Source organism: Musca autumnalis, unplaced genomic scaffold (assembly GCF_047663935.1).
Source record: "Musca autumnalis isolate F117 unplaced genomic scaffold, ASM4766393v1 scaffold_4, whole genome shotgun sequence".
NCBI lineage: Eukaryota > Metazoa > Arthropoda > Insecta > Diptera > Muscidae > Musca > Musca autumnalis.
Window position 1 is genome coordinate 154,725,785 of NW_027411977.1, and position 12,657 is coordinate 154,738,441.

Sequence of the window (12,657 nt, forward strand, 5' to 3'; positions counted from 1 at the left end):
CAGTAATTTGGCATATTATTTATGAATCCAAAATACGGTAATAAATAACCGAATAAACACTTTCGACCTGTCATAATTGGGAAGTGCCTCCGCATCGACTATTTGCTTTGCCACGTTCGCAGCCAAAAATTATTCGTGTTTGCACTAAACCACCAAATCGGAACACATGCACACATCATCCAGATGGGAGTATGCATGTGGCTAAATGTGGACTTGTTTGTTTGTATATACGATGGTTAACCTGTAATTATGGTATATGGTTTTAGCTGCTCTTAAATGTACTAGCATACATTTGTACGTACATATATATGTACGTTATTCATTTACTTCATTGACCGCATGATTGCAAGATACTATGAGCTGTTTAGGAAACGTTCAACTGAAGGTGTATCCACCCATGTGAATGTGTAAATACTTACATACAATAGGTGTGTTCGTTTACTTTTCCCGTAACATTTACTCAGCAAGGAGTGACTGAGAAAAAAAGAGCAATTTGACTCTCACATGAGAAAAAAATACAAAAAGTAAACGAACAGCACATTACAAAACATTTGTAAGATAACAGCTGATCAATAAAAACAAAGAGATTGGCACAAATAAATAAAATCGTAATTTCGAGCGCTGAAAAATAATAAAAAGAGTTGAACAATAAAAAAAAAGAATAATAAAAGGAAACTGCTATATCCAAATTTTAACCGATTTCTATATAATTCGGCACACTTATTTCTGAAGTAAATACAGTCGCACATTCCAAATTTAATTGAAATAGGACATATATAGCGTGTTTCGTGCACAATATGCCTAAAATCGGGCTAAAATATATATGGGGGCTATATCCAAATCTGAACCGATTTCTACCAAAATAAATAGCGTTCGTCCTTTGGCCAAAAAAACTATCTTCCCCAATTTTCATGCGAATCGGACAATAAATGCGACCTGTACTTTGTTTAGAAAAATACATGGACAGACGGACATGCGTAAATCGACTCAGAAAGTGATTCTATTCTACCCCTACAAGGAACTATGGGTCTATCTCGTTTCCTAATGCACAAGGACATAATACCCCTAACCACAAGGTGGCGTAGGGTATAAAAATTTCAAGCTGATTTAAGTGTGAAACAAATATTACGGTGCGCAAAAGTTTGGATTAAGAAAGCATGGACTTGTCCACGAAACACATTACATCACTGTAAACAGGACAGAAGTTTCCAATGAAAACACTCTTGGAACTCGATGTACGTTTGGAAGAAATTTTATTATTCCAAAGTTACGGACTTGATTCAACTTGGTTTCAACTTGGTCTAAGTTTGGACAAAATATTACATCAAATCAAATTTGGAACAAATCAAGAGTTATCCTGCGCTCCAGCCAGTCGGACAGACAGATTGGCGGGTATGGTTTAATCGGCTGCAAAAAGTCCGAAAGGGATTTCATTTAAATATACTTGAGGTCAAACTATTATTTCAATGGGGTACATTTCCATAGTATCAAAGCTCCAAGAATCGTACCAGGACATTCAGTGTGCAAGACGGATGTGCTACCTTCTATTCTAAACAAAGCCAAAAATGTTTGAAGACTCTTGGGTGCCTCGATTAAATCCAATCCCACTTGCACCTTTCAATTTTTGTGTGGGAGATAACCCCAAGATGTTCCGAGAGTTATTTAATTGCACTTATAAGATTATGTGGAGGTATACATAAATGCTCCAAGAGCTGTTCTTTCAAAAATCCTTGGGGTCCAAAGCCGTTATTTCGATGTAGCCTCAGGGGGCTGAGGGTAAATAAATACATACATTAAGCACGACCACAGCCTGTCCTAAAATGTAAACATTACAAATCAATTACCATTAATTTGCAACAAATACCTGTTCCTTCAGAATCTTCAAATGACAACGGGTTGGACATATTCAAAGATGTTCCACTTTGTTTTGCCACCTAAAATAAAAGTTCAGAGAAAGTCTTAAGTTATTTACATATTTTTACTTACTTTTTTCCGTGCATAAATTTTCCAATTGGCAAAAAAATCAAATGTAAATTTTTATTTTAACAACTCTTGTTTCTTTTTGTTTACAACAAAACAACTCAAATCAACTGATTATTCAACAGCTGATCGAACTTAAGAATTCTTACTGGACAAATTTTCCCAGCAAGAATTTGTAAGTTCTCAGTCACACAACTGTCAAAAGTGCTCTCTCAATTCGCTCTCTTTTGCTGGATAATTGTGTAAACGAACAACATCTCGTAACAATTTGTGCAAATTTGTACAAATTATCACGTAAACGAACACACCTAATGTATATGAGCGTTACATTCATCTGTAAGTATGGATATGTATTCATTTATACTTAATTTTTATTTAACTTTTCAGCATTCAAAGATCTATGGATATTTTTACGAATATGTAGTTTTAAGACTGTTTCTAACATTTTAGTACCATTTTCGTGAACAATTTCGGTCCATAATTAATACACTTTCCCTATTTGTATTCAGATGATAGATAATTGGGTTGGAAATAACGTAGAGGATGGAGCATATCATGAAACGTTTATGATCGATTTTAACATGTCAAGTCCTTGATATGTAGTTCGCCTTTGATCTTTAGTGGTTCCCTTTTCATTTTAATACCCGCTTATGGATTTGTACCCGGAATCAGAGAATGCCGAATGAAATACAATGTGGACTTTGTGCAAAAACCATGTTTAAAGAGATCTACATATATCGAAGCACCACCGTCGTATGTGTCTCTGTTATATTTTTTCAGCACTAATTATTGTTGACGGCATGAATTAAGTTCCAATTTATGGTGCTAATACCACCCACACATTCAAGCGAAAGAGGGCAGCGATAGCTGATTGTTCCGAGTGTAGCACGGACTCAACCGACAGTAATACAGTTAATCCTTGGGAGGACGAATTTCAGTTGGAAGTTGTCCTTGTGATCTCACTTCTCTCAGTGAAGTGGCGGAAGACACGGGGGAGTTTAAGGAGAAATTTCATGTCATTCCTCCAGCCACCTGTTTTCTTAATCGTAGTTTTACCATTGCTGATTGTTCCGAAAGTAGTACGGACTCAACCGACAGCATTACAGGATGACAATGCTTGGCAGGATGACAATGCTACATCAATGAACAGAGGGAAGCATAAGCCAACAGACATTGCAAGATGCTTTGTTATAAGCTCAAAGCTCGTCCCACAAAGCAGCAACATTGTGGCACCAGCTTCCCGCTGAGGGCATTAAACTCCCAAATGGGAAAACTCAACCAATGGCAGGAGAGCACCAAAATGTGATTAAGAAAACAGACGGCTGGAGAGATGACATGAAGTTTCTCCTCCAAATCGCCTATATCTTCCGCCGCTTCACTAAGAGAAGGGAGATCACATGGACAATCTCCAACTGATATTCGTCCTCCCCAATAACTTCGGGGAACCTCATCTATGCCCTATTTTTTAAAAACGCTATTTTAGCAAAACTGACGTACGTTGACAATCTCTAACTGATATTCATCCTCCCCAATAACCTCGGGGAACCAACCCTAGCCCCAATTTAAAAAAAACACAATTTTTGCAAAACTTACGAACGTATCAGTTAGAAAATTAATTTACGACGCAACGGTGGTTGAATCTCCGACCCCAAGTACCTATTTAAGGCCTAAAAACCCAACCACGCCACTTTTTAAATATAACTCTGAAACTACTGAACCGATTTTCCTAAAAATTTCAACGCTATTTTTGAAAAACTTACGAACGGATCGGTTAGAAAATAAATTTGCGAGGTAACGGCTAGTTTTATATATAGCTATACTAGCTCTCAATCCGGTGATGTTATAACTGGGAGCTTAACGGGAAAAATTGGCGAGGTACATTTGTTTTGATAGAAGGCTTCAGTTGATTTTCTGAACTTTCTCAGAATATTCATAACATGATTGAATAATGCTTTGCTGTCTGCCAATCTATGAGATCTGATTTTTCTTTTAATTTCATGTAGTATAAAAATATGTATTTTTATTCATTCAACGACATTCGTTTAAAAAGGAAAAATTGTCTGTTAGAATACGATGACATACAATCATACAAGTATTTAATATTTGGCTTCTATTCGGAGCCATTAACGTGACGATGCCCTAAGGGATGAAAGTGTTATTTAAATACACGTACATAGGATAGATACGATACATAAATACATACATTTTCATAATTGTGACCAACCGTAAGTGTTTGGGTTGGTACTTCTTTTGCCCGCAGTGACATAAGCCAGATGTCTGCAGAGTCTATTGTTTCCGTTTTCATGCTCGTGGTGTTCCTTTTTTTTCCTCGGTAGTCGGTTGTTTTTATTTCTTCTCGTTATTCATTTACGCAAGAAAGGGGGAATGGTAATTTGGTTAAACAAAACAATGGACTGTTAAATTCACTTATTGCTGTCGGTAGCTCTCTTTTGGGCATTCCTACACGACAACAGAAGGAGGAGCTGCCACCGAATCCATGGCAGAAACAGCAGTACAGACCAGAAGCATTGGTAAGTGGGCAAACCGCAATAACAATATGAATAATTATAATTTGCAAGTATTAATAAACCATAATAAATGGTCGATCAATTGAATGCCATTCGTACGTGCAGTCTTCAGTGTACTACTCGTAGTACTTGCATTTTCATGGATAATTTCCCACAAACAGCTGTGGATGGCTCACATTTGCCAGGGCGTCACACCACACACTGTTCGTGTTTTTAATAGTACAACAATTTTGGCTAGCATTAACATCATATTAACCGCAACCTAAATAATTGCAAATTGAAACATTTATCGCTTGACAGACGGATGGACAATTTGGAACGTCTTATTTGGCAAAATATACCTATAAAGGCTACAATATAGCGTCGTACATATTTTTGAAGCATTGAATTTAAGTGACGTTTAGCTAGAATATTATTCTACACAGCAATTATATATATATACTAGGGGACCCTGCGAACTTCGTCTCGTGGACGGGTACTGATTATGAGATTGCTATCACTTTGCAGAAGTAAAATGCCCATTGCAGTTAAGGCGGACTTCCATATCGTCAGTTGCTTTACAAATTACTGAAAATCTGCGAAGTATTATGTTTCTTAACGCCGTTGTACTTAACAACTGCGAAGCTACGTGCTCCAAAACGTCGAAAATACTCATTTTTAACTCATTTAAAAATCAAACATGTATCATTTTTATTTCTGACTACACAGAAAAAAAGACAACCCGAAAATTGTGATTAAAAGCTTCATCACCATATTTTTGTTGAATGTCGATAAAATATTTCAAATATTTTGGGAAAATATTTATCAAACATGAAAATGTTGCCAAAAAGCGACCGATAAACGAGTTTAAACAAATAATTCATTGAAATTTAAGTTTTTTTAACCAATATTTGTTGTTATAATGGTTTTCAACGTTTGTCACATGTTCCCGCTCTCAAGAGCGAGAAAAAATAACTTTTTATGGCACAGAGAGATTTTCTGCTACAACAATGTGCTGTGTATGTGTGTGTCGTTGCTATATTTGTGTGGCGTTTAGTTTATCTATCTTCTTGTTGCCACGGCGAATGCTTGTATGTACACTAAAACTTTGGTTTGTTGTTTTTATGAACCTAACAAAAGAAGAGGGAAAGAAAAAATGTTTTGTTCGCAAGAAGCTTTTATTTTTTTAACCAACAGTTTGGTGGCTGTTTGTTTAAGACTTTTGCTGTGATCGGATCGAAAAGTGTGGAAATAAAACAGTGTTTATGTGTAAATAATGGTGCTTAAACATTTTAGCTGTGTTCCTTTACTTACCTGAGGTTACCATTTTTCCCATTTGTTACCATTTTTAACCTGCAAAGCGTTCCTTAACCCCGAAAAGTGGCAAAACTGGAAGCAATTTTTAAGAGAGTGAGAGTGGAGAGAGAGCGAAAATGGCTTTCTCTTCTACCACAGGCTACCAGCAAAATTTCTGCAGGTAAAAAATGGCAGAACTGATTTTTCGACTTGTGTTTGACGATTATTTCACAAATAGACGATAAACAGAAGAAAAAGTCGAAAGCTGACAAAACTAAATTAAAAACTGTGAAATAAAAGACGAAAATTGATTTTTTATGTTTCTTTTTGACATTGCGGCCAGATATACCATTTTTCCGTTCCTTTACTTTTTTGGTAAAAACGTTCATGAGAGAGCAATTTTGAGCAACTTTGACACTTTTCTCTTTTACCACCCTTACCATTAAAAAAGTAAAGAAACAAAGCTTTTATGAGGAACCAAATTTTGTAATGTAATGCAAAAATCGGAAAAAGGAGAATCGAAATATTTTATTGGACGAAGAAGCAATTGCACGGTAATACTATTTTATATATTTGAAATATGATGCACCTATTTATTACATTTTATTCCAGATTCCGATTTTCCGCTGATGATTTCTAATTTAACAGGAGAATTTGTTTTATTTCACAACTAACGAGAGACGTTCAACGAGATTCCTGTATTTACAGTGTTTTTTATATTTAAAAGTGTTTTATTTGTTTTCTTCAATTTAAATTCAAGTGTGACGCTAAATTATTACTTTTGTTATAAATTTTTTCCCGAGGGTGTTAGTCAGTTCTCCTACCGGGCGCGTCCCCACCGGCGGATAGGGGGAGGCGGATGACCGTACTAATTTGTTCTAGATCTAGGGAATTCATTTGTGATTAAACCTGTTCCGGAATGGATTAGTACGATCACCTGCCTCAGGGAAATTTATTTTCCCCGCGGACAAAAAACTGTCTATGGGGGTGTTCCCCTAAAACAAAAAACACAATATGAAGAAAGTTGGACAAAGTGAAAAAGTTACGGTGCAGGGCATAATAAACCCAGTACCGGCGGGTGATGTTGATCTGCCCACGAGTCACACCACGTCGTCATCATGCGATCGTGAGCAAATCTCTCCCACAGGTGTGGGTGCCTTGGCACCTGTGGTCGAAGGTAATGCGACAAGCACACAGCCCAAGGGCAGATACAGGGAGGAAGGGACTGAGAAGCTAAGGGGAAGTTCATGCTCGACCCAGCCTTCAGATACAGGTAGCGACTCCGACTCCAAATCCGATAGCGAAAGCAAAAATAATATAACCGTCATGGAAATCCCAGAAAAGGAGGAGGTCCACAAGATGGTAGACGAAGTGAGCGACAGCATTGCAAAGCTCACAACACACAAGGGCAGCTGTCTGGTGCTCAACGACGAAAGTTCAGGAAGCAACGGGCAAGCAAAAAGGCTATATCGCAGGATGCTCCCACAGGGATCATGAACACTCCCTCCACTTCTTCGGAAGCGGCGAAGAGGATCAGATCCCCCGAAGAGCAAAACACTGTAAAGCCGACGAAGAAGAAAAAGAGCTCCACATCCCCAAACGTTCCGAGTGCACCGCGTCAAGTACCACGCAAAGGAGACTGTTCCGAGAATCCTTTGGCAGAGGGCGACAAAGTCAGCTCGAACATGAAGAGGGTGTGCCCAGCCGCGGAATCGACTGCAGTGCTGGGGATTCTGTGAAGAAATCCCGGACCCGGCAGAAGAGGAAGAGGGCTGCGGAGACTGGTAGAGAGCCGCCATCTTACGCCAAGGTAGCCAAGAAACGCTATAGGACGAACTCTGCTATGCAGTGATCGATACCAATAGAGGTTCCGGAAAGCTACCCAAAGACCATCTTCCAGCAATTGAGGAAATGGTCAACAATAAGATATTGGATCACATAATGATTGGAGGTGATCCAATTCAAATTATCAGCAGCGGGGTCAAAGGGGACGTGATGGTGTTCCAATTTGCCCAGCATGCAAACGTTGCAGCCCTCAAGGATATTATCAGCAGCATAATACCTCCATGGGAAAACGGCAAACTAAAGTTGGTGAGGAAAGACCAAATTCCTCAACTAACAAAAACTTCAGTATTCGTCAGAGGATGGGGCAGCAAGTTCGAGATGGAACGCATGCTCGAAGTCTTTGGTCGTCAAAACAAGGACTTGGACGTGAAGAGATCGGAGGTCTTCCACAGGGAGGAGCAGGAGGACGGAACTCTCCTTGTGGTCGGAATTGACCACCTCTCCATGGCTAGTCTGACAAAGACTAAGGGCAGGGCTTTCTACATCTCCAACGCTGTCCGCTTCAAAGCAGGAAAGGCGGTAATCGGCGAAAGCGAGGAAGCCAAACAAAATAGCGAAGAGGTTTTACACCTCCCAGCAACAATGAAAAGGGAGTCGATGCCGTAATCACCGACTCTCAAGAAGCCCGTTTACTGGAGGACCAATGATTGAGGTCATCCAGATAAACCTCCATCGGAGCGAGACGGCAACCATGGCCCTGATGGAGAAAATCAATGCAGGTAAAATCCATACTGGCTTGATCTAGGAACCTTAGACTATTCAAAACAAGGTCTCTGGACTAAACCATATAAACTACCAACTGTTTTATGCAAATACGGGGTCTCGACTCGCCGACACTACCACCTACGTCGGAGCTGCAGCGGTTGGTGAGGAAAGCAAAACAAACAGGTAACGAAGTACTAGTAGGTAGCGATGCTAACTCACACCACATTGCGTGGGGTAGTACTAATACTAACAAAAGGGGCCAAGCCCTTTTAGATTTCTTGAATACTAACGACCAAATAACCCTTAACACAGGCAATAAAGCCACCTTTGTTAACAAGATTAGGGAGGAGGTATTAGATATAACAATATGTTCTGAAAATCTTATAAACGAGGTGCAGAATTGGAGGGTCTCGGAAGAGCACTCCTTCTCGGATCATCGTTATATAAGATTTGAACTAACACGGCCACCGCCGAAACCTATAAGTTTCCGAAATAAATCCAAAACCAAATGGATAAAATTTGGGAAACTAATAAAAGATAGGCTAGGGCACGATAGATATGAACGCCTAAGCACGGAAGATATAGACAGAAATGTCAACATTATAACGGAGGTCTTAGTAAAGTCATTCGAAGAAAGTTGTCCCCTTCGAGAGAGGAAATCTGCCTACGAAAAACCCTGGATGACAGGAGAAATTCGTAACAAAGGCAAAGAGGTCCGAAGGCTTAACAACAGAGCTCGACGAAAGAAATTTGCTGTATTCTGGGACAACTATCACACAAAACTTAAAGAATACAACAAAATGACTAGAACAGCAAAGCGCAATTCCTGGAAACTTTTCTGTGAACAGGTAGACAGCGTAAATGATGTATCCAAAATAAAAAAGTTTCTATCGAAAACCCATACACAAACCGAGATCATGGTGAATGATATGGGAAATAAGATGGAAACAATCGAGGACACGCTGGGGCTTTTGATGAATACACATTTCCCGCCGAACACTGCGACGCACGCAGGGGTGCCGGTAATGAGGGAATGTGATACAGAGGAAGCACCAACAATTGATGAAGCGATGGTAAAGGATGCCATCAAGAGCTTCAAACCCTTCAAAGCAGCGGGGCCGGATGAGATATTTCCGGCCTTACTCCAGAAAGAGATGGACTACATTGCGCCCAAACTATCTGGAATTTTTAACGCATGCTTAAAACTTGCGTATACTCCTAAAGCCTGGCAGGAGGCGAGGGTAGTATTTATCCCCAAACCTGGGAAGGCTAGTTACGCAATTCCTAAGTCTTATCGTCCGATAAGCCTAACATCCTTCCTGCTTAAAACCATGGAACGAATAGTCGACACCATGATTAAGAGCAAGATTCCAAACTACATGCTTAAATACAAACAACATGCATACGTTAAAGGTAGATCAGTGGAAACCGCATTACATCAGGTGAATCGGGCCCTCAGGGACTGGATAAGCCACATGCTAAGGAATAGATGGATAAGCTGCGGGCTACTTGACGTAAAAATAAAGGACAAAGTTGGTCAGGGTACGCCACAGGGGGGGATTTTATCCCCACTCCTATGGGTCACTACCAAAAATAGCCTATTAAGGACTTTAACCGATGAGGGATTTGACCCAGTCTGTTATGCAGACGACGTTATAATACTTCTGAGGGGTAAGAATCCAAACTTGCTATGCAGAAGAGCTGAATCAGCCCTAAAACTAGCGTACAACTGGGCTAGACCAAGAGGTCTTAATGTAAACCCGGAAAAAACGGTAATATGTCTGTTTACTAGGAAAACAAAACTGGGACACTTTGAAGAACCAGTTTTCCTAAACAAGACGATCAATATTTCCAATAAAGTCAAATATCTGGGAGTAATTCTGGATAGGAAACTTAAATGGAAAAACCATATTCAAGAAAGAGCCAATAAAGCTCGTAGATGTTGGTCAACCTGTAGAAGGGCTATAGGCGCCAAGTGGGGTCTTAATCCTAAGATGACACACTGGCTATACAAAAGCGTAGTTAGACCTATTCTAACATACGCTTCAGTAGTCTGGTGGACAGCTATGGATAAAAAGTGTAATATTAAAATACTACAGAAAGTCCAACGAATGTGCTGTCTAAGTGTAAGCGGCGCAATGAGGACAACATCAACGAGGGCATTAGAAACTATTCTATATATACACCCAATAGAAATCCAGATAAGGTATGAAGCGGCTGTCGCAGCTATTCGACTTAAAGCGATGGACGAGTGGATCAGTAAGGACCACGTAACATACCATCAAAACATTCTACAGGTAACAACGGGAGAGTCAATGGATAACATTGTATCGGACCGTATACCTGAAACATTTGTAGCTGCCTCATGCGAGACATTAATTCCAGACAGAGACTCGTGGATCGGCGGAAATCTAGCACTAATGCAGACTGGAAACTGTTGTTGAGAACGGGACTGGGTCTCTTTATTGAAGAACCAGAGACCGAAATATCTCTTCGTTTGCCGGATCACAATACGGTCCATCAAGCGGAGATCCGATCGATCACAGAGTGTCTGAACTGGATTAATGCCAACACGAGGCCAACTACTGTAAACGTCCTTACGGACAGTAAGACAGTAAAATCACAAACAGTCCTGGATTGTATAAATTCGATCAACAGCTATATTCAGCATGGCACGGTGCGTATAATATGGGTACCGGGACATGCGGGGAATAGAGGTAATGAAATAGCAAATTCTCTGGCAAAAAAGGGAAGGGAATTAGCAACCGTAAACCTAGCGAACGCAAAGCCACTAAACGCGTCTCGGCTAGAGTTAAAAAATTGGACAAAAAATGCCCACTTATCCGTCTGGAATAGAGAGGAATTAGGGAAAACCACAAAAATCCTATGGGGAGACCCAAATGAGGAAAAAACTAAAAACCTATTACTGCTAGGTAAAGCAGAGTTGAGTAGACTTACAGGTGTTCTTACAGGTCACCTGGGTTTACAAATTAATTGTGCAGACAACAGCGTATGCAGGGCATGCGGAGAGGATGATGAAACATTGGAGCATTTTCTCTGCAAATGCCCCGCTTTCGCAAACATCAGATCCCAGTTTTTAGGGAACGACACAATACCAGATCTTAATCGGGTAATTGTAGACGACCTAAAACAATTACGGGATTTTGTTAAGGGAACAGAGTTCCTTAATTAATTTATAGTAGAGTCCCCTTCTTCAAAAAACTTAGACTAGAGCGCACAACAGGCCTACTTCATGGCTTATGTGTATGTCCACCAGGACATGTGGCGAGTACTCGCCCCTCTTTTCAACCTAACCTAACCTATAAATGTTTTCATTACGATTTTCTTTTATTTATTTCTTGTATGATTTATACTTGCGTATGTACCTAGCGTCTGTTGTTGTTTTGAATTTGGCATTCCATACATTTCAATAAAAAAGCAACCACCATTTATAAATGTGTGTATGTATCTATCTTTTTGTGGCTTTTGGGTTTGTATTTAACAAAAAATCAACAAAATAATTGTAAATATGAACATATTTTTATCGATATTTACTTTGATATTTAACAAACCTTATTGTATATGTGACAATTTTTTTATCAAAGAGAGACACGCTCTCTAGATATGAAAGAGCCGGGAGCAAGCTCGGTATACCATTACAGTTTCTATTTAACCTGTTTCCCCAGTTTATAAAATAAGCTAGTTGCAGCAATGATTATTTTACATTCACATATTGTAATTAAAACAACACGTAATAGTTTTAAGTTATTATTTTTTATGCAATTGTGAACTTAATATTTTTCGAAAAGACTCAATAAAAAAATTGAAAAAATTTATCAAAGAAAAATTAAAAAATCGATAAACCAGTTTGTTAATGTGAAAAATATTTTATCGCTTGAAAAAATAAAATTCAACAAAATTCTTAGTTAATATGAGAATTGCTTTATCAAAATAATTTCTAATGAAAACAACAAATTTGTTTATCGACGATTGTCAATATGAACATTACTTTCATCGGCAAAAAATCAATTAAAAATTTATCAGATTTTTGAATTTTTTTATTAAATGGTTACAATTTTTTTTCTCTGTGTAGTAGACCCGACGAACTTCGTCTCGCAGTCTGTTGTACACTGAAATTAAAGATTTGAATTAATTAATGAATAGAATTGCAATTAAGTAGACTTTGCAGTGTACTTATTGAAACAATTTATTAGTACACAAATGAAACATCCATTTGAATCATTAGATTTCTTGTTATGAAAAGTTGCTCCCTTTGAGGATTCCTTTTATTTAGATGTAGATCGTGGTAAAACTGTTATAATTG

At 38.8% G+C, this 12,657-nt stretch overlaps 1 protein-coding gene across 2 annotated transcripts; it reads left to right on the plus strand.

The window, feature by feature from the left end:
• Nucleotides 1-4,757: 4,757 nt before the first annotated feature.
• Nucleotides 4,758-11,789, plus strand: LOC141401334 (uncharacterized). Of its 2 annotated transcripts, none has more exons than XM_073981494.1 (2): nucleotides 4,758-6,337; nucleotides 6,396-11,789. In XM_073981494.1, exon 2 carries the CDS (start codon nucleotides 6,798-6,800, stop codon nucleotides 7,278-7,280), a length of 483 nt encoding a protein of 160 aa, XP_073837595.1. In that variant the 5' UTR covers nucleotides 4,758-6,337; nucleotides 6,396-6,797; the 3' UTR covers nucleotides 7,281-11,789. The 2 variants fall into 2 exon arrangements, with proteins under 2 accessions (XP_073837595.1, XP_073837594.1); XM_073981493.1 differs by having other exon boundaries at nucleotides 6,396-10,093.
• Nucleotides 11,790-12,657: the final 868 nt, after the last annotated feature.